At 45.1% G+C, this 27102-nt stretch overlaps 1 protein-coding gene and 2 non-coding genes across 27 annotated transcripts in view; all 3 read left to right on the top strand.

Annotated features, from left to right (window-relative positions):
- Window positions 1-22275, top strand: part of Pum1 (pumilio RNA binding family member 1) — a 107549-nt gene extending 85274 nt beyond the window's left edge. For 18 of the 25 annotated variants that reach the window (XM_040756518.1, XM_040756517.1, XM_040756510.1 and 15 more), the window contains 8 exons: window positions 2148-2415; window positions 3667-3796; window positions 5629-5763; window positions 8745-8882; window positions 12026-12151; window positions 12889-13010; window positions 15257-15449; window positions 20484-22275. In XM_040756518.1, the coding sequence (XP_040612452.1) occupies window positions 2148-2415; window positions 3667-3796; window positions 5629-5763; window positions 8745-8882; window positions 12026-12151; window positions 12889-13010; window positions 15257-15449; window positions 20484-20615 (1244 nt within the window). In that variant the 3' untranslated portion in view covers window positions 20616-22275. The remainder of the gene's footprint in view (window positions 1-2147; window positions 2416-3666; window positions 3797-5628; window positions 5764-8744; window positions 8883-12025; window positions 12152-12888; window positions 13011-15256; window positions 15450-20483) is intronic. The other 7 variants (XM_040756519.1, XM_040756511.1, XM_040756505.1 and 4 more) reach the window with 1 other exon arrangement.
- Window positions 6478-6560, top strand: LOC121144179. The gene has a single exon (XR_005881502.1). It is a non-coding gene; the product is annotated as a small nucleolar RNA SNORD103/SNORD85 (small nucleolar RNA).
- On the top strand, window positions 16670-16752 carry LOC121144178. Its single transcript, XR_005881501.1, has one exon. It is a non-coding gene; the product is annotated as a small nucleolar RNA SNORD103/SNORD85 (small nucleolar RNA).
- Window positions 22276-27102: the final 4827 nt, after the last annotated feature.

Here is a 27102-nt window from a genome sequence, read left to right as displayed (position 1 = left end):
AGTACCTGCTGCCCCACCAACCTTGTGACCATTTCTTTGTCCTCTTCTCACCAGTCAGAAGAAAGAATGGTTTCTGACTGGAATAGAGAGCATCTTTAGACTATTTTTTATTTTTAAGTAAATCCATTTGCGATCAGAAGTATTATGGAATGTGATGAAAATGCAACTTCCTGAAGAATGAGGAAAATTGATGTAACTGAGCCTAAAAACAATCCATATACAGCTGTGAGAGCTGTGACTGCAGGGCTAAGGGTCTTGCTTTCCACTCTTACCATTAGAACTATGTGTATTACGTTTTTGGGTAAACGCCATTAGGAACCATGGGAAGCATCTATGGGAGAACTAAGTATAGACAGACACTCAGAAACTGTTTTCTACTGTGTAACTTTGTGCAGCAGCAGCAGCTGTTGTTGTTTTAGGTTTCATCACTTTGACTGAGACCTAGACTTTTTTGGTTTTTCGAGACAGGGTTTCTCTGTGGCTTTGGAGGCTGTCCTGGAACTAGCTCTTGTAGACCAGGCTGGCCTCGAACTCACAGAGATCCGCCTGCCTCTGCCTCCCGCGTGCTGGGATTAAAGGCATGCACCAGTCAATGCTGAGCCTTAGACTTTTGAAGCTGGGTCCTGGGATTTGTGGAGAGATCCGAGTTAGCTCTCTTTCTGTAGTTGCCATTGCATGTCATAGCATACTGGTCAGTGGTTGATAATGTGCTTCTCATTACTTAGCCATTTTGGGTTGATTTATTTACAATGATTGGAGGAAAACACCCCAGTGCTGGGATGCACTTCAGTGGTAGAGCTTTTGACTAGCATGTCCAAGGCCCTGATGGCAACCTTTTGAATGCCAGGGAACAAAAGATATCATTCTTTGTAATGCAATAAAAGTTAACAACATATTACTGCTGGGGTTCCAGGCCAGCCTGATCTATAAAGTGAGTTCCAGGATAGCCAAGGCAGTTAGTTACACAGAGAAACGCTGTCGGGGGTAGGGGTGGGGAATCATATGAACCAAGCTGGGCGTGGTGGCCTATACCTTTAATCCCAGCACTTGGGAAGCAGAGGCAGGTGGCTGCCTGAATCTGAGGACAATTGGATTTACACAGAGAAACCGGATCTTCGAAAAACCATGTGAACCATATGGATTGGTCCCTGTGTACTTACTATGCTACTTTGCTGCTTGTGTGTATGATGTCAGGTGGAGCCCAGTGGTATACCTATGCTAAACTAGACTCTGCCACTGACCCATGCTCTAATAGTGCTTTACTCTTTGTTAAGTCAAAATTTTGGTCATAACTCTGTCTTACTTGTTTAGGGTCTCAAATTTATATGAAGTACCATGAAGGCTGTTTATTGCTGCAGCACGTTAGACTTTGTTCCATGGACATTATTAACAGCTGCTTATTGATGAGGACCTTGGAAACTACCCATCTGTCTTAGATGGGAGATTTTCAAATTCTGCTTAGGTTTCAAATTATTCCTTCAAGAAAGCTTTCCAAGAGTTTGCTGTACATAAATTCTCTCATTGCAGTACCGTGAAAGCAAGTGCCCTACCCTGAGCTGTATCCCACCCCTGTTTGTGCTGATTATAAAGGGTGGACTTCAGCTGGGAGTTGAGGTTATTTTGAAATGGAGTCAGTTAATCCCTGTGCTGCTCTGAGTATACAAGCTCAGAGGCCTCAATGTGCTTTATATTTTCTGAGTCCTTACTGCAATTGCTATGCCCCAATTTTATTAATTAAGTATTGCTCCATTCTTTTTACTCGGTTTCATTTTCTCCTTTTTAGGTAGTGCTGGGGATTGAATCCAGGGCCTCATACATGCTAGCAAGTGCTCCATCTCTGAGCTGTCTCTCCAGCACTATAGCACCAATTTTGCTATCAGTCTGCTATCAGTGGCTAAAACAACCACCAAACAAACAAAAACCCCAAATAAATATTTCTTTCTCAATCTTTGTGCAAATGTTTCCTTCCAGATTGGTGAGTGGGCCTTGTGAAAGTCACAGTAGTAGTAGCGTGGTCTGCTCGTAACACAGTGGCATGGAAGAAGTGAGGTGATGCAGGCTTGTGAGGGGGGCAGGAGGGGTGCATTTTCCTCTGAAACGAGGCTCCCTAAGCATGCACTCAAGTTTTTCTATTCTGTAACCAACAGGAGGACTGACAAATGGCAGTGGAAGATACATCTCCGCTGCTCCTGGTGCCGAAGCCAAGTACCGCAGCGCAAGCAGTGCCTCCAGCCTCTTCAGCCCCAGCAGCACCCTGTTTTCTTCCTCTCGCTTGAGATATGGAATGTCTGATGTTATGCCCTCTGGCAGGAGCAGACTTTTGGAAGATTTTCGAAATAACCGGTACCCTAATTTACAACTACGGGAGATTGCTGGGCATATAATGGAATTTTCCCAAGACCAGCATGGGTCTAGGTAAGGACCTGGCTTTGGCCCCAGCATAACTGAAGTTCCATGCCTCAGATAGATTCCACACCAGAAAAATAATAGGACCTCTGCTGTGCCTCCAAGTGCTTTATTTCAGAGGGATATGGGCATGGGGTCATCAGATGATCAAATGTTTGAAAAGATCTTTTAGCAGTCGGGACTATGGACTTTCAGCAAACTTTTTACATTGATTTATGAGTGAATAGTCTGTTTCTAGTTCACAAGAATTTCTTAAAATACTATTGTTTGCCCCTGGGCATGGTGGTACATACCAATAATTCCAGTACCTAAGAGGCAGAGGCAAGAGGAGTGCCACAAATTCAAGCCATCTTGTTTTACACTAAGACCCTGTTTTATATACACCACCACCAAAAGTTGCACCCATCTCTACACTTGAAGAAACAATCTTCCCAGGAAGCCCTGTGCATGCCCTACAGTGGTCAGCACTGAAAGATCTGTTCTGGAGGACACACTGTCACATGGCAGTGTGGATCCCTCATTCTTAGGAGCAGGACAGGCCTATCATTGTTGTAAAGGGGGAAAGCTCTAGAAGTGCCCCCAGAGGGACATATTGGGCTTAGGGCCCCAGCAAGGTGAGATGTTATCACTCATCCTTCTTCCCTCATCTGTTGTGATTTTCCTCCTCTGTAGCTTCTGCCAGCCTTCCCACCTGACGAATGGAGGCCAGGTGCAGAGAGAGCAAGTTTTCCTATGGAGTCACCTAAATGAGTCAAACAACTAGCACTATTTTAAATACTAAAGAATGCCTCCTTTTATGGATGTGAGTTATAGAATAGAGTAAGAACCGTGAGCTTTAAGTTCCCAATGAGGGGCTGTTCTCTAAAGATCCAAGTCAAGCAGAGCTGGTGCTTTTGTATATAGGCCACCCTGTAGTACAGCACACTGGAACAAAATACATTCTTCAGAGCTGGACCAACCGTGTTAGGGAAATTCAGAGATCTTCCCTCAGGGATCTTTAGGTTGACTTAAATAGCTCAGCAGCCCAGCATTAGGGTGGCAGAGGTAGGAGGATCTCTGGTTCCACGGCCAGTTTCGTCTACACAGTAGGTTTTAGGTCTGACAAGGCTATATAGTGAGGCCCTATCTAAACAAAATCCCCGGCATTTTTAGGGCACATGGGCCACATGTTGTAGGACTTGATCTGTCAAGTGACACCCTTCACACCTTTGCAAATCATCTCCGTGTGTGGTTTGATTGCCCCTTCACTCTGTTCTTCAGATTCATTCAGCTGAAACTAGAGCGTGCCACAGCAGCTGAGCGCCAGCTTGTCTTCAATGAAATCCTCCAGGCTGCGTACCAACTTATGGTGGATGTGTTTGGAAATTACGTCATTCAGAAGTTCTTTGAAGTATGTCTTTGTTCTTTCTGCCCTTTGTCTTTGAGAATCTTCAGAGCACAGTTGCCCATTTCAGCCTTTAAAATGAATTGATAGTGTCTTCTTGAGGATTTTCAGTAATTCTCCAGTTCCTTATCAGTGTTAATGCCCACACACATGTGCTCCTAAACTATGGGTTGACAACAATCTTCATGTGAGACCCAACATAGTATGTAGACCAAACTGGGCTTGAATTCACAGAGATCCACCTGCCTCTGCTTCTGTCTTCTACATGCTGGGATCTACATGCTGGGATTAAAGGCACGTACCACCATGCCCAGCCTTAAAAAAAAAACATGGATTTTAAAAAAATCATGTTTATATATGGGGGAGGAGGGTTGTCTGAGGAGGCCTCAGACATTGTATTCTTTGAAACTGGTGTCAGCCAGTTGTGAGCTGCATGGTGGGTGCTGGGAATCAAACTCAGGTCCTCTGGAAGAGTAATACTTGCTCTTACCTGTGAGCCCTACCTCTGTAGTCTCCAGCACAGTTCTTTAGATGCTCACAGATTGCAATAAGACATTGTGAGAGTGAAAAACAATGAAAGATACCTAAGGACTTCGCTCTGTATACCAGCATCATTGCTTCCGTTGTGACCTGGAGTTGTGTGTATGGGGACTTCCTTTGGCCTTGCTTCCTTCTTTTGCCCATTAACTTGAGTCATGGACTCCAGATTTCTTTGGAAGTACATTAGTAATGGATAATGTCTGCTTCGTCTAGTTAAAATTTATTTTTACTCTTTATTTTTATGTTGTTAATAGTAATATTGTTGCCATTGTTTATCATTGTCAGCAGCTTCAAGCTGTTATGTGACACAAAAACATTGAGAGAAGGGATCAGGGATGGGGACAGTTGCTGGGACTCTGAGCTTATCTACTAACAAGCAAGTCCACAAATTTCTTATGGCCTATTATTTGTATGCAGGTTTAAGAGTGGCTTTCTCAGACCTTACCTGCCCACTTTCCTCACCAACACTCAGTTATCCAGCAGCTCTAAGAAATCAGTGGGGTGTGCCTCTGATTCTTTACTATCTCTGCACTGCTGATTTGTCTCTAACATTAATAGTGCTGTCGAATAGGCAGCTTGTGATGTCAGAACAAATGTGAAGTGTAGTCCTGTGATTTGGAGCAAGCCAAAGAACATCCATAGGCCAATGGGTGGAACCATGTAGATGTGGACAGTCCCATTATGGTTTTATTCAAACGAGAACAATACCCCAAGGATGGAAAACAGCCCTTGGGAGAACACTCTATAGTGTAACCTCTTGGACTTCGCTCAGCTTCTCCTTTCAATGGCTTCCAGTTAATTGCGATAGTACTTGAAAAACACTAAATCATCAGAATGTTGTGTGAACTTGGCTTGCACTTGACAGAGTCACTTGGGTGAAAGGGCCTACCTGCCCGTAACCTTCCCCTTATACGTGGGCTGCCTTAATACAACGTAAGACATCACCTGATCATAGGCATGTTGAACCTTGAAGACAATTCCATCTCTGTTTTGCTGGCTTTGGAATAACAGGATATGGCTTCCTCCGTTTAGAAATTATTGTTAATACCATAATTCCTTAGGACATTAAATATTTCTTGCAAGGTGGCCAAGACATTGCTGAGCATTAAAGAAAGTTCCTCAGGTCACAAACCAAGAAATGGTAGCCGTAGGAAATAGTGACTCCTTAAAAGACATGGTTGGTCCTAGGCAGTGGGGCAGCAAGAAGTCGAGGCTGAACACAACATGGGTTAAGGAAAACTTTTGTTTGCTGTTTGTCTCCTTTATTTAAGTAATGGTGTCTCGCACATTATGTCTAGTTTGGCAGCCATGAACAGAAGCTGGCTTTGGCTGAGAGGATTCGAGGCCATGTCCTGTCACTGGCACTGCAGATGTATGGCTGCCGAGTTATCCAGAAAGCTTTGGAATTTATTCCCTCAGACCAGCAGGTAATTGTAAGTTTCCCTTTCACTTTTCTCTTGGTGTTTCTCTGTGGTGCATGCATTGAGCCGGGTAATGTCAGTGTGGAGGTTCTTAGTTACCTTATGGGGCTCTCATGACTTCCCATTTGCAGAGCAAGCAGGAATTGCCCAGTCTGTTTGCAAGTATCTGGTGGATCAGGTGTTTTATGTGAAACTGTTTCCAGCCTCATCTCTTTGACTAGTGCATTAGCCTGGTAGCTGCACTTACAGGGAGGTTGTAGACACATAAAATGCTGCTTAAAATTCTCTTCAAGTGGCACCAAACATTCCAACAAACCTGAATTTTGATTCAGCCCACTTGCCATCTCCTTGACTCTCCCTCTTCACTGATCACATGCTCATGCCTGCTGTGTGTCAGTGCTTGGCAGCATGGAGATACTGAGACCTGGTCCTTGCCACTGGCCCACGGTGTGGTAGACAGAGCAGTGGAAAACAGTGCTGCCTGTGGAGGATCCCCTCACCCCACCCATGCAGAATCAAGGCTGGGGGTTAGACAGGAAAAAGGGAACAGAGGCCTGCACACATAGCTGCCGCAAATGGGATGATAGGCGAGTCACCCAAGAGGCCCAAAGGTAGGGAAGCACACCACAGCTGTTTGTGGCAGGTGGTGCCAAGGCCTCTGGCCTGTACCCCTCAGCCTCTGTGCTCTGAGTTCCCTTGGCCTTCTCTGTGGAGGGATTGCTGTTGTCTGGCAGTGATGACCCACTTGCCCTCACTGAGGACCAAGTTCGATAATGAGAATCTTTGTTATGGACTCGTTCTGAGCCAGGCAGAATCCCACCAGCTCTGACTCAAATCCATTCCACTACCATCCAGTGGTACAGATGGTGGCAGTTGAAGGCTGGTGGAGCCCAGGGCACTTGAGGCTGCATCTCACAGCTAGGCACTTGAAAATGCTGTGAAGGTGGCTGTGATTGGAGACAGATCTTTGCCATCTAGCCATATGTGGAGGTACACAGTGGAATCCCAACACTTTGGGCGACAGATGCCAGAGGCTCACCCTAAGTTTAAAGCCAGTCATAGAAGGCTAGATAGTAAGATCCCACCCTCCCCCCTCCAAGAAAGATGCTATTTGTAATTACAGGAAGACCTAAGGCTAGTTTTCACTGGGTCATTATGAATTTTAATGACCTCAGAGTTTTTGTGGCTTTTTTCCTCACATGGAAGCTACTTTTTCTTTGATCACAATGACTACTTACTTAAAGAAAGTAGCAGGTCTGGCCCTTTTATATATTTCTCTCCTCCTCCCCCCTACCTCACTGGCAAGTTGTTTTGCCAGGTTTTCACGTTTTTTTTTTTTTTTTTTTCCAGGACTATTGTTCTTCTGTCTCTCTCTGTTCTTCTCCCCACCTCTTCCTCTTCCACTTTTGTGGCAATATTGGGGTTGAGACCAGGACTTTTTTCAGGTTGGGTGAGTGCCCTGCCAGTGACCTTGGAAATCTTGTGCCCAAGTTGGTGTACTGAGCAGCTGGATTCATTGGCTTGTTCCTCTGTGGTGCCTCTCTTAGTTTGGACTATTATTCTGTTGTGGACTGTATACTTTGTTGTAGAATCACATTTATTATTTTAGGAGATGAATTTTATCATTTCTGTATGTCTCCTAGGCAAGTGGCTCTTCTCTGCCGTTGGGTTAGTGAATGTTCTTTTGTGATCACAAATGTGTTCTGTTGGGTGATATTTCAGTTACTCTAGAGTCGTCACCTCAGGGATCATAAATGGTACCTAGTTAAAAATGGCTGTGGCATTTAGCAGAAATACAGAGGAGCATAGAGAAGTTAAAGCTCAGGTGGATTAAGTAGGGGAACTGGGGAGCCTGCCCGTCCAGGCTCAGCATTTCACTTTAGGTGTCCTGAGGCAGGGTGTCTCGGGGAAAGTCCCCAGCCAAAAATCTCAGCTGATGGCAGCTCACACTCTAGCATAGAGTGCTTGTACTCTCTGTGTGCCTATTTTCTGTATTTGCTATTTGGACACTAGACACTGGAAGTCACAGTGTCTTTTCTGAAATTTGTATTCTGTTGCTTTCTTTCTGTCCCCATGTCCCTTGATGCTACTAAAGGAAGGAGCCATTTGAGACATGTTCTTGCCATGTCTAGGTTATCCTTGAACTTCTTAGGCTCCCTAGGAATGTAATACCACCACTGGCTCTGTTTTCCCTTGCAGGCCCAACTTGGTGAATATCTCAGTCTGGCTTCAAATTTGAGGCAATCCTCCTGTCTCAGCTTCTCAAGGTGTAGAATTACAGGGCCTAACATGCAATCGACAGGTGGTTTCCCAGCAAATGCAGACTGCATCATTGCAGCCCATTGCTTGGGTTTAAGGCTTCCCAGTCTATGTCTTTTTGAACAAACTTTGTAATTTGTCTGCCCCTTTTCTGCCTAACGTGGTCTGTTCAGAGGGCTCAGCTCTCTTTCTCACCTGGGTAAATTCTAGATCAACCCCACTTACATATATTTTTAACAGAGGCTTACATGGTTGTCAGTATGAGTGTAATGAATTGTATGAACTTTTCTATCCTGTGTACTTCATGTAGGTGTTTTCTCTCCTCCCCCCTCCCCCATTTGAAGATGACTGTGGTAGTTTTTCAGCCTTGAACTTATTTCTGTAGATAAGACTTGCCTTGAATTCTTGATCCTCCTGGTTCCCTCTCCCTTGTCATGTTTTTAAAATAGGTTTCTCTATGGTAGCATAGGCTGACCTGGAATTACAGGTGTGTTCTTCTATATCTGGCTGGTGTCACTGTTTTCGGCCTCAACAAGTCTTTTCCAAATTTGCTGACTTTTTAGGTCACACCCGCTTTCACTTGCTTGCTATGTTGATGCACAGCTATAGTTGACTATTTTGCCCTAATTGTTATGGATCTCTGCCGAGCTTTGCTGCTTGACAGGGAGTGGGGATTGTCTGGGTATTTGCTGGCTATGATTCTGGTGTTGCCTTTTTTTCTTTGTCTCCAATAGAATGAAATGGTGCGGGAGCTAGATGGCCATGTCCTGAAGTGTGTGAAAGACCAGAATGGCAACCATGTGGTTCAGAAGTGCATTGAATGTGTACAGCCCCAGTCTTTGCAATTTATCATTGATGCCTTCAAGGGGCAGGTAAGTGACTTGGGCTCATGTCATCAGTATGTATCTTAGACTGCACTCAGAAGTGTTGTTTTCTGTGGTGTCAACCTGGCCATGTTACCAGGTCTCTTCCTTCACTCTCTGGGAGTCTGTCATGGGATTACATAGCTGGCAGCAGACCTGCTAAGATAAATTTAATATTCAGAGGGTTATTTTTCCATGGCTAGTTATTATTCCTGTTTGTATATATCGTCCATCTGTCTATCTCTTTGCACCTTGCTAAAGTTAGTAGGACAGAGTGGTAAAACAAAGCTCCTCTTTGGGCATATGAATCTGAACTCTTTCTGGGTGGGTGGGGGGAAATATTTCTCAAAGAAGTGCTGTGCCAATCTTAAATGAAAGCATGGTTTAGAGTTTCATTTTTCAGAATGAGGATTGTTCACTTACCACATGCTTAAGGAGACTCAGACAGAACCCAGGGGTTATCGGGAGTCTCAGGGCTAATGGAGCAGAGGGAGACACATTCATTCACTGAGGTGTTTGCAGTTGGAGAGATGGCTCAGTAGCTAAGAGCACTTGTTGCTTTTGCAGGGGACCTGGATTCAGTTCCCAGCACCCTCATTACAACTCTCACTTTTTGTACCTAGTTCCAGGAGATCAGAGTTCTCTTTCTATCTTTGGTGAGCACATGCACATAATGAATTCTTAAAAAGACATTAGGTTAATCAGAATATACAACAAAATTAAATCAAAGGAGAAAATGATTGTCCTGCTTTTTGAGGGGATAGTGGGGAACCCATGAGTTGCAGCTGCTAACCAAGCACTCTATTGTTGGGCTCCATCTCCAGTCCAGGGGTTGGATGCCAACCATTAAAACTGTCAAAGCATTGGCAGCTAGATGAGATAAAGAACTCCTGCAATCAAAGGAAGCAGTATGTGGTGGGTGGGGAAAAATGAACCAAAGGTGATTTAACAATTTACAGAAGCACAGATTACTAGTTGATAGAAAAAAGTACTTCATTACTTAGAAAGTACAAAATGAGGCTTAGAAAGAGACCCCCACCATGCACTGCAGTGTAAATTAATCAATATCTTCTTAGATTTCAGAATTTGTAATACTTTGATCCAGTACTTTGGTCTAACTGGTAAATGTATCTGGTGAAAGACCCACTTAGCATGTTTTAAACAGCAATATTCACACTGAAGTAAAAATTTAAAAAATGAAAGGGCTGGAGAGGTGAGTCAGCATTAAGCTGGGTTCAATCCCAGCACCCACATGGCAACTCATAACTGTCTGTAACTTCAGTTACAGGAAATCCAATACCCTCACAGGCAAAATACCAGTGCATATAAAATTTAAAAATTAAGAATAAAAACAAATAAACATTGCAGATGTCTGTGGACCAAAGTCTAGGTTTAAGAGTGTCTTGCTGGGTAGACATTCTGCAGGCAGCAGCATCTTTCTATAGCTTACCTCAGATAGCAGGTGCAACTGTATGGCCATGCAGCAAATGAGAAGGCAGGTACTTGGTCCACAAATTGACATAGAAGGGGTGCAGGAACTCACCACATATGAGTTATGTTACTGCTCTTAGCATTTTATATTTCTTTTTTCCTTGATGTTTTGAGGCGGGCTCTCAACTATGTAGACCAAGCTGGCCTTGAACTTCATGATCCTCCTGTCTTGATTTTCTGAGTGCTAGTTCTAAAGACATTCACTACTGTTCCCACAGTAGTATTTTGACTGGAGATCTGAGGCACTTCCTTTCAGCTAAGAAAGACCAGAATCAAGATTGAGTATGTGCAGTGAGGGTACAACTCAGTGGTGGTATAATTAATTGCCAGCATTGGAAAGAATCCCTGGTTCAATTCCCATACCACAAAAATCAAATCAAAACAGGACAATTGAAAGCCCATGCAGTTTTTTATTACTCTAAACCTAACAGTGCCCCAGACAGCCTGTCTGTAGCTGTGTTTGTATGAAAGCGTCCAGATTTATTTTACACTCTTTGTGTTGTGGGCTTCTTTGTATTGTGCCTCTCTATGCTGGGTGTTTTCCGCCTTTGTCCATACTGGGTCAGGGGAGCATTTCACTAATGAACTCCATCTGTATGTAGCCTTCCTTTTGTTTTGTTTTGCTGTTTGCTTGGAGGCAGGGTCTCAACTCTATCTATACCTCTGGCTGCCCTGAAGCAGACCCCTGTCTCTGCCTCTAGAGTGCTAAGGTTAAAGATACTAGCCACCATGTCCAATTCCTCTTCCTCTATGTTTTTCATCCTATGTTTTGGAAAGGCACTTGGTTGACATTATTGATCCTGATTTGGTTTCTCTGTGTAGCCCTGGCTATCCTAGAAATTGTTCTGTAGACCAGGCTGGCCTTGAACTGGTCTGCTTACCTCTGCCTCCTGAGTGCTGTGTTTAATGGTGTGCATAAATGGGTTGCCCTCCTCCGTCCCAAAATAGTCACTCAGAAGCTTAATATTAATTACAACTGTTGGCCTTTGCTCAGTCTAATTACTAACCAGCTCTTATAACTTAAATTAATTTGTGTTTGCCATGTGTTTTCCTCTTGTGGTTTTTCGAGACAGGGCCTCTCTGTGTAGTTTTGGAGCCGGTCTTGGAACTAGCTCTTGCAGATCTGGCTGGTCTTGAACTTACAGAGGTCTGCCTGCCTCTGCCTCCCAAGTGCTGGAATTAAAGGTGTGCACCACCACACAGCTGTGTCTCGTTGTATTGCCTGTTCTGTAGTATATCTTGTTGCTCTGGCGGTTCGATGGCATCTGCCCCTGACTCCATCCTTCTCCCTAGATCTCTGAGTTCCCTATCTGGCTGACTTAATATTGGCCAAAGCAGCTTCTTTATTAACCAATGGTAATAAAATGTATTCACAGCATGCAGAGGGGTTATCCCATAGCAGGTATGTGCCACTACTGCCTGGTGACACTCTTGCTTCTTGACTAAGTGTACTTTTTAGTACCTTGACTCATTTTCTGTTTCATTAAATATTTAGTCTTCTTGGAAAAGTTCATTTCAGCTAATACATACATCTATGAATTCCTAAAACAACCCAGGAAATTGGATAATTAATACATAGTGGGTCAAACTTAGCTGTGAAACAGAGGTGAGGTAGTGAAGTAATAGTACTGAAGCGACTGTCTTGGGTCTTTCTGCTCCAGGTGTTTGCTTTGTCTACGCACCCTTATGGATGCAGGGTGATTCAGAGGATCCTAGAGCACTGTCTTCCTGACCAGACTCTGCCTATCCTCGAGGAGCTTCACCAGCATACGGAACAGCTTGTGCAGGTACTATGGTTACCAGAAAAGGAGCTGCATATATTATCCCCCTCAACCCCACCCCAACCCCTCTGGGCGTAGAAAGTGTTTTATTAGAAGAAAGTATTAACCATGTCATCAGTGCCCTTCAGATCTTTGGAGCTTGTATTCATCATAGCCCAATTTATATTTCATGAATATGGGCAATGATTTGAAGCCCTGGCCTGTGAGTTGGGTTCTGCAATCACTGTGTACCTCCAGGTCTCTGCTCCATTGGCATACAAACCAAGTGTACTGGTTGATTCTTCTTTTGGGATTTGCTTCTACTACTGATAAAATAATGAATCCTGACTGGTTTGCTGGATGCAAATCTATAGCAAGATATAAGCAAACCTTTTCTTTTTGCAGCTTCTATTCTAATAGAAAAAATTATTTCCCAAACTTTCCCTCTCCCATTCTGAAATAATTTTAGGCTTACTTTTTTTGTGTGTAGTAATCTGTGAAGCATTTATCTAGGAAGTAGGCATATAAATGCATAAAGAAAAATAGTCTGTAGTATAGTAACATTGTTTGTTTTGTAATGAGAGGGAAGAATTATTACCACCTGTTCATTTAAAAAATTGTTGCAGGTTCCTTCACATCTCCATAAGTCACCCTGGCGCTACAAGAGTGATAGATATTTAACTGTATGGAGGATCTAGTAACTCACAGAACTGTTTTTTTTTTTTTTAATGTATATTTTCTTTGTTTTGTTGCTTCTCAAATAGGATCAGTATGGAAATTATGTAATACAACATGTACTGGAGCACGGTCGTCCTGAAGATAAAAGCAAAATTGTAGCAGAGATCCGAGGCAATGTACTTGTATTGAGTCAACACAAATTTGCAAGGTGCGTGCTGTGGGAATCGAGGAATCTTTTTAGTTGTCAGACTGATCTCTATCCCACCATTCAGCTCCTAAATAACTAATTATGGAAGGTTGGCTTAGAACTTAGCTTGTTTCTAACTAGCTCTTAGAACTTAAATCAATCCATTTCTATGTTCTTTTATGTAGTTCAGTTACCTTTACTTTGTAATGCCCATACCTTGTTCTGCATCCTGGCTTCTTCCTTCCTTCCTTCCTTCCTTCTTCCCAGCGTCCTCTGTATCTGGAAATCCTGCTTAGCTATTGGCTATTCAGCTTTTTGTTATCCAATACGAACGACACATCTTCACAGTGTACAAAAAAGATTATTTCACAACACCTTTTCCCTAAGTTTTTGCATTTGCTTATTTATTTATTATTTGTTTGTTTGCATGTGTCTGTGCTCATGTGCACTGGACCGAGGTGCACAGGTGGAAGTTAGAAGACAGTTTGTGGGAGTTGGTTCTCTTTTTCCATCTTACAGGTTCTGGGTATCAAAGCCAGTTTGTCAGTTTTAGCCTCAATTACAGTTAAGTATAAAGCTATCTATCTCTCTTGCCCTTTCTCTTTAATGGTCATTCCTTCTCCCCCCACCCCCACCCCCTTTTTTTTTTTTTTTAAGTACTGCCTGCTTTAAAAATTCAAGTAGTATACCAAGCATAGCTTCAAAGACATTCCTTGAAGGCTTCACTTCTTTGGAGTAGCCACTGAAATCTGGGGACTTTCAAAAATGATGTACTTTGTTCCCTTGTATGTTTCCTATCTTGGGTGAGCATTGTGAGATGTTCTCTCCTCATCTTCCTCTTTGGCCTGAAAAGGACAGTTTACCAGATCTGTCCAGGCCTCCATGTCTTAGCAAGGTGCCCTTCTGAGCAGATTCATTCTTTCTCACTGCTCATAGAATACAGTACTGATGGGTTTTCCAGGAGTTTCTTCCTTTGCATTTTTTGTGTGATTTGCTAGACAGAAGACATGACTCCTGTTTATCAGTGTTTAAATTGATGTTCATTAATACTCACTTTAATTCGTGAAATCCTTTTTTAAAATTATGTTTTAGAATTCTGCTTGAGTATATATATTCTATGGTGCCCATGTGGAGTTTGGATGACAACTTGGTAGGGTAGATTAGATTCTTTCCTATCTTGTGGGTTCCAGAGAATGAACTCAGGTTGGTGGTGGCAAGCACCTTTATCCACCTTTCCTTGTAGTTGGCCCATTAATTCATAAGCTCTGAGTACTGCGGCCTAAACTCAAAGCACTTATGTGTAACTTAGTCTAGAGAAGCTAACAGGCAGGCAGTGTGCCCACATGGGATTGTGCCTATTGCTTATGGTCTGTAAGTAAGTGCGGGCTCTTTTTAGTCTTTCTCTTTCCTTGAGGATTTGAAACCTAGAACTCTCTTTCCTCTTTGAGCCCTTGGCAAAGCCTCAGCTTTCACCAGCTCCCATGTACTGACTGCTGCTGGGTCTTGATTGGTGCCAGCACTGCACACAGCACATTCTTTTTTGTTTGTGTTTGTTTTGGGGATACTGTTTGTTTGTGTGGCCTTGACTGTCCTAGAATTGACAGAGAGAGATCAGCCTGGCTTAGCACACTGTTGTTGATTCACACAACCCAGGAAACTGAAGTGAGGATACATGTCCTCTAATAAAGGCAGGCAGGCAGTGTGAGGAATTCTGTGTGGTGACTAGCCATCAATCAGTCTGGCAGCCAGTGTTAGCTATGCCTTTTACTCCTTTCCAAGAAGGGGTGTGTGAAGTGTTCACAAGTACTGGCAGAACGCAGGGCCTTCTGTGCTTCTGACCAGCTGAAAGTGCTGCGGTTCCTTCACTGAGCCCAGAACTGCCACTATGTCCCAGTGTCTGTATCACAGCTGTTGTGACAAAAAGAGCCTGGTTGCCGCCCCTGAGCTCGCAAGTGCAAGGATAGCATCATCATAGTCTCAATATGGGTTGAAATAGTGATTGTAAGCTAGTTGAGCGTTAGAAAACTCTGTGAGCCTTGTGTGTGCATCTGTCTGCAGGTTGGGGCCTCTTTCTTGGATTACCGGGGCTTGGGTGACTCACTATTGGACACCCCAGTGTTTAAGACCAAAACAAGAATCTTACAGAGCCAGACTCTGGACAAATGAGTTCTTCATGTGTACTGTCTCTCCCCTCATTGTCTATTCTGACATGCACAGCCTAAGAGGGGACTTTTTCTGATGGTTCTTCCTAATTTTTTTCATGACAGCAATGTTGTGGAGAAGTGTGTCACTCATGCCTCACGTACAGAGCGTGCTGTGCTCATTGATGAGGTATGCACCATGAATGATGGTCCCCATAGTGCCTTATACACCATGATGAAGGATCAGTATGCCAACTATGTGGTCCAGAAGATGATCGATGTGGCTGAGCCAGGTCAGCGAAAGATCGTTATGCACAAGGTAAGTAGATTGGGTACCGGCCCAGAGTGAGTCGAGGGCCAGATGGAACGTGTTCAGATACAGAGAATGGCAGACGTTGGGCTTCTTTGTGTTGCTGTACCAGGCTTGTTCTGTTTTCCCTCTTATTGTGTAGGGTTACTATTTTCTCTCCATGTTTGCCACTCCTCTTCAACTCATAGTATGAGGGTCCTGATTCTTGTTTGAAACTTTTTCTTTTATGGGTATGGGTGTCCCTGTGCATTACATGCCTGCAGTGTTTTTAACACATTGTTTAGCATGTTAGTGTGCTGTGGTGCATATCTAGATCATGATGATATGGTCAGATTTCATGGCAAGTGCCCTTTACCCACTTAAAGGATCTGTTGGTAAGCATATTAAGAAGCATATTTCTTTCTTTCTTTCTTTCTTTTTTTTTTTTTTAACGAGACAGGGTTTTTCTGTATTGTTTTGGAGGCTGTCGGTCCAGCCCGGCCTCGAACTCACAGAGATTTGCCTGCCTCTGCCTCCCGAGTGCTGGGATTAAAGGCGTGCACCACCACTGCCCGGCAAGAAGCATATTTCTTGGTTTTACATATTGTTTGGCTGTTGAGCCGAGGCCTGGTGCATGTTAAGCCAGTATTCAGCCACCAAGCCATGTCCCCAACCCCTGTTTGTTTATTTGTTTGGGGGGGAAGGGTTGGTTTGTTGACAGAGCTTCATTGTGTAGTCCAGGTTGGCCTTAAAACCATGATCCTCCTGCCTTGACTTCTTAAGTACTGAAATCGCAGGTGTATGCTACACTTGGCTGTGAGAACACATTTTTGTGAAGTAAATTCCCTCCCTGGTCTCTGAGGTCAGCTTATCAGTCCAGTCTGCTTCCTTTGTCCTTTTTTCTCGTTCCTTGTGTTCACTGATCTTACCATACTTCCCCAAAAAGGCCTGGTCCTTGCCACTGGCCCACGGTGTGGTAGACAGAGCAGTGGAAAACAGTGCTGCCTGTGGAGGATCCCCTCACCCCACCCATGCAGAATCAAGGCTGGGGGTTAGACAGGAAAAAGGGAACAGAGGCCTGCACACATAGCTGCCGCAAATGGGATGATAGGCGAGTCACCCAAGAGGCCCAAAGGTAGGGAAGCACACCACAGCTGTTTGTGGCAGGTGGTGCCAAGGCCTCTGGCCTGTACCCCTCAGCCTCTGTGCTCTGAGTTCCCTTGGCCTTCTCTGTGGAGGGATTGCTGTTGTCTGGCAGTGATGACCCACTTGCCCTCACTGAGGACCAAGTTCGATAATGAGAATCTTTGTTATGGACTCGTTCTGAGCCAGGCAGAATCCCACCAGCTCTGACTCAAATCCATTCCACTACCATCCAGTGGTACAGATGGTGGCAGTTGAAGGCTGGTGGAGCCCAGGGCACTTGAGGCTGTATCTCACAGCTTGTTAGTGTGTGAAGGTGCTATGAGTTAGGTGGGGCTGGTGTATGTAGGATCTGGAAGCACAATTGTTGATTAAGCAAATGCTAAGCCTGTGGCTGTAAGCTGCTCCTCTTAACAGAGTTGTCCTGGTATTCACTGAGGAAGTGGGCACACAGACAGGCACAGGAAAGCCAAGAAGGGCAAGAGAACTGAGTGATGGAGTGAAAAGTGTGTGGGTACAAATAGGATCCCTTAAAGGAGCAACATTTGAGCAAGTCTTTCCAAGAAGAGGGCACAGTAATGAAGACTTGGGGACCTGAGAGGAGACTGTGATCATTCTTACTTTATGTGTGCTTCAGCACGCATGTGAAAGTCAAAGGACAGCCTACTTGTGAGTCAGTGTTTTCCTTCTACACCATGCGGGTTAATAGAATGGAACTTCGGTTGGAACTCCAGTTGTCAGGCTTGGTGGCAATCATTCAGGTTCAGGACTGTGCTTTAAATGATTGTTCTGCCGGTGTGCCACCACTGTAACTTGGAGGAAGGGGAAGCCATGTGCACAACTGAGCCAATAACTGCTAGCATGTTTCAGATTGAAGAGAAGTGGTCAGAGGAAGATAGAATCAAAAGGAGAGGGAGTGCCAGGGACTCCTCATTCCCCACTGGGGCAAGTGGGAGAAGAACAGAGATTAACATTTCACCAATCCAAGTCAAAAATGGAGTGCAGCAAGACTGGACAGTGGAGAAGAGAGGAAAGTGTGTAGGTTAAGAACTGTGAAAGCCAAGCCTGACATTGGTAGTGCACACCTTTAATCCCAGCACTTGGGAGGCAGAAGCAGGCAGATCTCTGTGAGTTCGAGACCAGCCTGTTCTACCAAGCAAGTTCCAGGACAGGCTCCAAAACAATACAGAGAAACCCTGTCTCAAAAAAAAAAAAAAAAAAAAAAGGTTTGTGCGTGTGTTTATCCAAAGCAAGGGTGTTCAAGCCTGGGAGCCTAGTAAGAGAAGCCCTTGTTGAGGACGTGGTCCTTACAACATCTTGGGGCTACAGTACTCCTGGATCCTTGGGAAGGTATGCATATTGTTACTTAGAACCCAGAATACTTTGTTTACCTGCCACTGAAGATGCCAGGATAGAGGCGTCTTCTTTCCTAGCCTGTGTTCTGTGTGGGTTCATAGTAGTTTCTAGAGCTGTTTGACCCTTCCTTGCTCTGGCATGGTGCTTGCTCCTTGAGGTTTATGTTCAGTATGGGTTTTGGGTGGGAACGCAATTAAAGTGTCCTCCCCCATCTTCTATTCCTTGTGTGATAAGATAATAGCCAAGCAGAAGAGAGTCAGCACTGCCAATTATGTAGCCTGGCCTTTGACCTTTAAGCAAGGTCCTCTCTCACCTGGGTGCACAGGAACAGGTCCAGGAAATGTGGCTCAAGAGATTGTTTACAGGCATGACCAGCACTCAGGTTGGTGGATTAAGGGTGCTAGAGATGTGTCACAAGATGTTGGAAGAGTTAATATCTGGATGAAACACCTGTGCTTTTCCTATCCCTGGTTTTTCTTTGGCTAAACTACAAAGCTACTCTGTATCTTTCATTTCCCTCAGCTATACTGGCACAGTGCCAATCTTCCTCCCCTTGTTTATTTATTAATTTTATCTATTCATTTGTTGGTATTTTAGGATTTCTATTTTTGTGATAAAACACAATTACCAAAAGTAACTTGGGAAGGAAAGAGTTTGTTTCATCTTTAAAAACTCTTGGTCTACTCTATTATTGAAGGAATTCAGGGCAGGAACTACAGGGGCAATGAGCGCTGCTTGCTGGCTTGACTTGCTTAGCCTGATTGCTTTGAGCATCCAGGACCACATGCCCAGGGGCGGTACCAACCACAGTGGGTTGGGCCCTCCCTTATCAGTCATCAGTCAACAAAATGCACCACATTCTTGCTCACAGGCCAGTCAGGTGGGGATATTTTCTCAATGGAGGTTCCCTCTTCTAAAATAACTCTAGCTTTATCAAATTGACATAAAAAGTAGCTAGTACAATTGACCCCTTGTTACTTTGACACAAAATCACAGTACTTGTAAAGCGTAGCTTTTCCTGCCTTGTTCATCCCCAGGATCTCATATTAATACTAACCTCACAACATAAAAAAAAATCTCAACTTTTAAAAACCATGCAGTCTTTCTTTACAAATATTTTAAAAGTTTAATTTAAAAAAATCCAGATTCTCTCAACCTTGGATTCCTGTAAATCAGCATAAGTTAAATACTTCCTTATTTCAAGAGGGAAGAACTAAGACATGGTCATTCTAATTAAAGCAAAACCACAGTCCAGTAGTATAAAACTCAGTGTCAGACTTGTGGGACTCACCCAGGATCCTTTGGGCTCCTCCAGAGGGCTTGGATGGTCATCCACAGCCCCTACAGGTTGTCTCCTAGGCTCAGGCGGGCTCCACTCCACAGCTGCTGCTGTCCTGGGCAGTCATCCCATGGTACTGGTGTTTCCAAAATGCTGGAGTCTGTGTTGGGCTCCACCCTCACCAATAACCTTCCCTGAGTACTCTTCATGGAGTTTGACTGTACCACATTGGTGCCAAGCCTTACCTTCTCTCATGACTCCTTCAGTCTTGGGCCTTCCACTGCCACTCAGTCTGTGTTACACATTACCAAAGTTAGCTGCAGCATGTGGTATGCCCCCTTGGCCTTTTCTGGAGTACAGCTGACCCTGAGGAAATGTTCTGGGAAGATTTGGCTTCATTGATGCTGGTCTCCTCCCAGCTAGCCAAGTAGCAATGAACCAACAAAGCATAGGTTTCACTTTAGTGGTTAACTCAATATCACTTGAATGTTCCTGCTAATCTGTGCTTTCCTCTGAAGCTTCACAGCCAGGCCTTCGTGGCCTGCACTGCTCGGCATTCTCTTCCACGCTCCTGCAGAAACCCGCTGAGCTGCGCACACAGCATTGCCTCTGCTCTGGCACCAATTTCTGTCTATCTTAGGGTTTCTATTGCTGTGGTAGAACACTATAACCAAAGCCACACACAGAGGAAAGGATTTGTTTGATCTGAAGAGTCCGTCATTCAGGGAAGTCAGGGCAGGAACCTGGAGGCAGGGCCTGATTCAGAGGCCCTAGAAGAGTGCTGCTTGTTGACTTGCTCCTGGTAATTTGCTCAGCTTGTGCTCACAATGAGGTGGGCCCTTCCGCATGCACCACAGATTTGCCCACAGGCAGTCATGTGGGGGTGTTTTCTCAGTTGAGGTTCCCTCTTCCAAAATAGAGTGACTCTAACTTCTGTAACCCTAACATAAAAACTAGCCAGCACAGTTAGTCCTGGAGAGGCAGGGATCAGGTGCTGAATTCAAGTGAATGGTTCCCCAAAGGAAGTCCCAACTACCAGGACAGCCCGTGATCTGTGTGCCTGTGGGCAGGTGCTGTGCAGCAGGCTGGCATGTGCTTCCCTGCCCTGGGTGACTTCCCTGTGTCGTATCAATGCTTAGGGCAAGAGCTCCTGGCTTGCTAGCAATAAGAGGACAAAGATATCTTTGTGGGATGAAATATGTGCACCAGATACAGTCTATATCTGGGAAGGTATTGGTGATGTCACAGGCCTCTCTGGCCAGTGTAACACACACTGTCCTCTCCAGATCCGGCCACACATCGCGACTCTGCGAAAGTACACCTATGGAAAGCACATCCTGGCCAAGCTGGAGAAGTACTACATGAAGAATGGCGTGGACTTGGGGCCCATCTGTGGTCCCCCTAATGGTATCATCTGAGCAGTGCACCATCCCTGTCCCGCTGACCTCACTGACCCTGGCAGATCCAACCAACAACCAGAATGCCCAGCGTAGAGTCAGAGTGGGCAATGGTTGGTCCGGGATTACTCTCTCCTTAAAAGGAATCAGATCATTTGTGGAAAGGCCTTTGTAAATTTCATTTTATTACACATGTACTAATTATTTTTGTTAATTGACTAATTGCCCTGCTGTTTACTGGTGTATAGGAACTTGTACATAGGTAATCAGTGTACATGGGAGGCCACATGCTTTGTTCTTTGTTGTATCTATATTCCACATGTGGACACTTTCAGGGTGGTTGGTTTAACAAAAAAAGTTTTAGAAAAAAAGACAAAAAAAGGTTTTTAACTCATTTGCCTTGTGGCAAGTTTTGCAAATATCTTTTCCCCACATCCTCATTTTATTAAAAAAAAAACAAAAAACAAAAAAACAAACTGAGAAATTTGAATTTTAGTTAAATGACCCCAAACTGGCATTTAACACTGTTTATAAAATATATACATATATATATATATATACATATACATATATACATATGTGAAATGGGAACCTTTCAGAGTTGCTAAAGCATCAGCCTGTGACACGGAGTTCATGACACTTCTTTTGGAGATGACCTCATGCTGAGGTGGTGGCTGCAGATCCAGGGGCAGAGGCCCAAGGCCAGTGGGCAGGGCCATGTGCTGCCTGTGGGCTTGCTTTCTGTGAACACTGAGAAGCAGAATCTGATTATCTAGCATGAGAGAAAACCCAGCTCTGCTCCTGGTCTTGCTTCTATAGATACATAGTGTATACTTGTGTAGACTTTGCATATATGCGGATTTGTAGTATTTTCCTGTTCTGATGTCTAATCTGTATCTATATTGTACCCTAGTAGTCGGACATACTTTTGATTGTACAATTGTACATTTGTATACCTGTAATGTAAATGTGGAGAAGTTTGAATCAACATGAACACGTTTTTGGTAAGAAAAGAGAATCAGCCAGCCCGTGCACTCGGTGTATATCCACCTTTTATGGTAGTAGCAGATAGTGTTGTATATTGTAAATTGTAATTTCAACCAGAAGTAAATTTTTTTCCTTTTGAAAGAATAAATGTTCTTTATACAGCCTAGTTAATGTTTAAAAAGAAAAAAAAAGTAGCTTGGTTTATTTGTCAGCTAGTCAAGATGGTAGTGAGAGCCTTTCTAAATGTTATTTCACACCATTCAGTTCACATTAGTGTTCTTTTTTTTTAATCCTAAAAAAGTAATGTTTTGCTTATTTTGTGACAGTCAAAAAAGGACGTGCAGAAGTTTCGCCTGCCCCTTCCCCTGCTCAGCGCCTCCCCTTGTAAAGTGATTCGCCCTCCGTTTTGTACAGATGAGCTGTATTTTGCATTTTGTCTACTTGTAAGTGAATGTAACATACTGTCAATCCTTGTTTGAATATAGACTGTAACACTACACGGTGTACATTTCCAGAGCCTTGTGTATATTTCCAATGAACTTTTTTGCAAGCACACTTGTAACCATATGTGTATAATTAACAAACCTGTGTATGCTTATGCCTGGGCAACTATTTTTTGTAACTCTTGTGTAGATTGTCTCTAAACAATGTGTGATCTTTATTTTGAAAAAAATACAGAACTTTGGAATCTGAATTTTCTGTGTATCACTCTCACTGCCCACACCTGCTCAACCTGCTCAGCCCACACCACCAGATGGGCTTCTCTGCTGCCCCTGGGGTGGACAGGAAGGGTGGAGTAGAGTTGGAGTATTAAGCTGATTAACTTGACCTGAGAAATTGAGTTCAGTCTGCCAGTGCAGACTGTTCACCCCAGAAAGGGACCCCTAACAGACAAAGGAATGATTGCACCAGAATCCAACTTGATGAACCAGTGGATTTTTTTTTTTAACCGGGGGCGGGGGGCACTATCAAGAGTGTAGGTGAGGGAATACTCACCAGAGCACAAACGAGCCAAAACAGCTCCCCCTCCACAAAGCGAAGCCAGGGGGGTGCCTTCTTGATCTTTAGTGTGGCCTTTCCTGGATGTGTCCTTTTGCTCCTGAATCTCATGACCTCCCCCTCTCCTGAAGGAACTGTTCCAAGTAAGAGGAAACTGCCAAACAGGCCTGGTGGCTTTAATCCCAGCAGAGACAGGCAGATCTCTGGGGTAGAGGTTAGCCTGGTCTAGTTCCGGGACAGCCAGGGCTACACAAGGAAACCCTGTCTCCAAAAACTGAGAGGGAGAGAAGGGAAGAAAACTGCCATCAGTTACTAGCTTGCTTGGAAATCCCCTGGTATCCCCTGTGCCCCTTTCTGCAAGCCTGTGTCCATGGCCGACTGTCCTGCTGACCATAGTGAAGGAGCCTCTGCAGTCTGGGCCTTGGAAACTCTTTTCTGAGCCTGGATTACCCTCAAATTGATGTCTTTGGGTTCACAGAAGTAGTGCCTATCCTCAGGGTGCCCACCCACCTCTACCCAGCTAGCTGTTTGTTCTTCAGAAGGCACCTTTAGCAAAAATTGACAAAGGTTGGTTTAGCCAGGAAGGCCTTACCACCTCTGGAATTTCACCTGCTCCCCTCCAGCATGTAGGGACCAGCAAGCCCTCAGGGCCACAAATTAAGACCAGAAAGCAAGGAATGTTTCCAGTTGAAGGTCTGATTCTGCTTGAACAACTGGAGTTAGGTCACACCTAGCCTAGCCTAGCCTTGCCTGTTGCTACCACGGTTTCCCAGCGCAGGTAATGTGCTGAGGGTCTGTGAACCCCTTCTGGGTGAGATGGGCAGTCCCTGGGGCCTGTGTTGCAGGGCAGCTCAAGGCTGGCATTGTCTTCCCGTGCTTGGTTTGGGCTCCTAAGCATCTCAGTGAAAGTGCGTGTATGGAATCCTGTTAACATTGGAATGTTCCCTAATGTCAAACCTTGCATGTTTGAGGAGTCTCTAGAGTGGGGATGAAGTGTGTTTAATGCCCCTGAGACCGAATTCTCTGCCAAAGGAGAAACTATCTGAATACTGATAAGCGTGTAGATGGAGATTCTGTAACTGAATAGTGCCCAGTGTGTTCCGTAACAGGCAACATCTGCATTTCCCTTATTTACAGCAGGAGACTTCATTGTAATAACCTATGAACACAGATTATGCAGAGCCTCTCCTTTCCACCCCATTCACTGGGTGGCTATGCAGAGAGCATGAACTATTTTATGGGCTCTCAAGCTTATTATCTCAACTCTAAGAGGCTGAGAGTTTGAGCTTGGGCTACAGTAACAAGATTATCTCAGAAACAGAAAAACAAAACCACTGAGCTGGTGCACATTTGTAGTCCCAGCACTTGACACATGGAGGTAAGAGGTCCAGGAGCTGAAGGCCAGAGTGATTGCTGGGGCCCTCTTTGTGATTGGGGTGGCCCGGAGGTGATGCGTGATCCACGGCATAGGCGTGGAAATCCAAACAGCTTTTGCTTGTCCATCCTTACCAGTCTTGTCCGAGGCAGGTTCTACTTTATTGCTATATAGGCTAGCTAACCCACAAGCCTCAGGAGCTTCTCGTGTCTCTGATCCCCATTACACGGCGGGATGCAGAATTACTACTGGCTTTCCATGGACTCAGAGGATTCGAATTCATCCTCACACATGTGTGGTGGCAAGCTCTTTAGCCACTGAGCAACACTTCCACCCCCACCCCCGCCTTAGACCTTTCTTAACCAACAAAAACTTAAGTCTGTCTATCCAGTGTATCACCAAGGTAGTTTGGCTTGTCCATTCCTTCGGATTTGAAAGCTTGAGTTGAGGTTCCATGTTTTGATGTGACACTCTGAGTCCACTGCGTGAGAGCAGCTGGACTGCAGGCTGTGTCCACCCCTCATCCCTGTGACAACCAGGAGGAAGGGAGTATAGATGTTCCAAGCCCTTGTGCAGGAAAGCTGAGATGAAATTCAGGCTCCGTGTGCCTTGTTAGACAAGCCAGGGTTTATCTGGGTCTTCTGACCCTGACCCAGTGCTCTTGTTTATTGCATCTTGCTCTGCTATTGTCTGTGTGGCCTGGCAATCGCTACCTTTTCGAGTTGCAAAATGCCAGTGAAATGGCTAAGTGTGAGTAAAGGTGCTTGCCCCCAACCCCGATGGCTCTGATCCCCAGGACCTACATGGTGGGAGGAAGAGAACCTCAGACATACATGTATACTGTGGAACAAGCATGCCCCCACACGTATGTACATTAACACGCACAAATAAAATGTAAGAAGGAATTACCTAAAATGCAATCAAGCAGAAAATGAGTTACAAGGGCTGGAGAGGTGCATAGTGCTCTTCCAGAGGACCTGAGTTTAGTCCTGAGTATCTAAGCGAGGAAGCTCCTATCTGCCTGTAACTCCTGCTCAGAGGGATCTGAAGCCTTCTGGACTCCATGGAACCCTTGTGTACAAACAAAGACACACAAAATTGAAGAGGTGGCTCAGAAGTTGAACTCTTGCTTTTCTTGCAGAAGACCTGGGTTTAATTCCCAGCACTCAGATGGTAGGTACCTCAGAACCATCTGTACCTCCAGACCTAGGGAATATGGTGCCCTCTTTTGGCCTCTTTGGGCCCTATGTGCACGTAGTGCACAGACAGACATGCAGACAAAAGACCCATACACATGAAATGGGTTAAAAAAAAAGTTGCAGAAAAATTCACCTATCAAGTCACAAGAACCTGTGACTTCTGGTAGTTACCAGCTTTGACCACATGAGGGCGCTGCTGCCTAAAGCTAGCACTATAGAGTCCCCAGGGCTCTAGGATTCCAGGTCTGACTTTAAGGACCAAGAAGTGGAGTGAAGTTTGTTTTTTCTTCTCCTCTTAGGAGTCTCCAGTGTGCATGTCCAGACCTTCACTGCCTGGGGTGGAAGTCTAAGCTCATACACATGGCTCTGATCCAATTGTTTGGATTTGCTCTATGACCCCTGTGGAGCTTCTGTCTTCTTTGGGTTCCCCTCATTTCCTGCCTTTTTTCCTCTCCCTTAGTCTCAACCCCTGCCCTCCTCTTTCCTGTCCCCCTTCTCCCTTTCCCCAGTCCTTGGGACCCCAGCACAGGAAGAAGAACAGGTGTGAGCCTAGGTGAGCCTAGGACTAGGTTCCCCACAGCCTTATTCCCCTGACCTCAGCCAGCATCTTGGGTCTTGAGCAGAGGTGACCGTGACCTAAGAGTTTCAAAATCAGTAGCTGTCGAGGTGTGGGCAAGAGCCCAGGTGAGGAGTGAGCCCCCCAGTTCCCAGCTCAGCCGTAGACTGGCATCGCACCTGTCACCCCACTTCCTTTCTTCCTCAGCGTGAAATGGCAAGACAGGCTGCTTTCTTCAGTTTGGACATGGCAGACTTGCGATGGCCATAGGACACCCTTAGGAGATGGACCTGTCCCTGTCAGAGTTCATTTAAAATGGGGACGACTCCCTGGAGTAGGGTAGCCCTCCTCAGTAGGGTAGCTGCCTCTAGACACAGAGGGAGCAGGGAGGATGCAGCTTCTGTGAGGCATATGTATTGAGGACTTTTGAAGACAGCTGCTTTTGAGTCACCCGTGCTGCTGTGAGTCACCTCAGGCCAGGCTCTGATGGAGCTGCTTCTGCAGTCCGATGAGTCTATCTGGGGCAAACATACACTTCTTTGCATCTCTCAACAAAAAATAACAAAATACGCGGTCTAGGAGTCTCAGCTGTGGTGATGAAACTCCCAGAATAGATGCTTCATGCCTCTTCACACCTGGACGAAGCTCCAGGCGACTTCAGATCACTTGTCTGCCCTAGACCCCCCCCAGATGTCACTACTAGGAAGCCTTCCTAGATTTCTTCAGGGGTAGCCTCATCTCATCCTGACACCAGGCTGGGCCCAAGGATCTGTTCAGAGGCAAATTACTGTAGAAACAGTATGGGCAGCTCAGGCTCCTCAGAGCTAGGCCCACCCTATCCCCTTCTCTCCCTGCCGCAGGCCCTGAAGTTTCCTCTGCCTTCCAGCAGGCCCAGGCTGTTCTGGCAGTTCTGACCCACTCAGTGCTGCCATGGCACCTGCTGGGGTCTTGAGGCCTCTACTGGCCCATCCACAGCCATCCCCGACACAAAGGCCACTTAGTCCATCCAGACTGACCTCCCCAACTCCTCCCCTTCCCATGTGCCATGATGGATGGCTGGGTTCCGTGACTGTCAGCTGCTGACCATGATGGATTTCCACATCAAAGAATGACCCAGAGTTCTGCAACGTTGAATCTGGTTCCTCCATGTCTGGTGTAATCCTGCCAGGACCCTGTTTCAGTTCCTGTATTTGGAAGGTCACTGACTTCCCAACCTTGGGTCACCAAGCCTTTCCCAAAAAACAATTCTTGACTCTGGCCTCCATCCTAACTCTTGGGGCAAAAAAGGGAAGTTTGAGTGGGAGAAGGGAGGGGCTGAAAATGAAACAGAAGCCTGTGAGCCCCCACCCCCCAGTCCCCAAGTGACCAGCACAGAGGTTACAAGTCAGGTCA

The sequence above is a fragment of the Mesocricetus auratus genome, unplaced genomic scaffold (assembly GCF_017639785.1).
Source record: "Mesocricetus auratus isolate SY011 unplaced genomic scaffold, BCM_Maur_2.0 Super-Scaffold_100014, whole genome shotgun sequence".
NCBI classification, from domain to species: domain Eukaryota; kingdom Metazoa; phylum Chordata; class Mammalia; order Rodentia; family Cricetidae; genus Mesocricetus; species Mesocricetus auratus.
The sequence above is the reverse complement of the archived record's forward strand: the minus strand, read 5'-3'. Positions and strand labels throughout refer to the sequence as shown.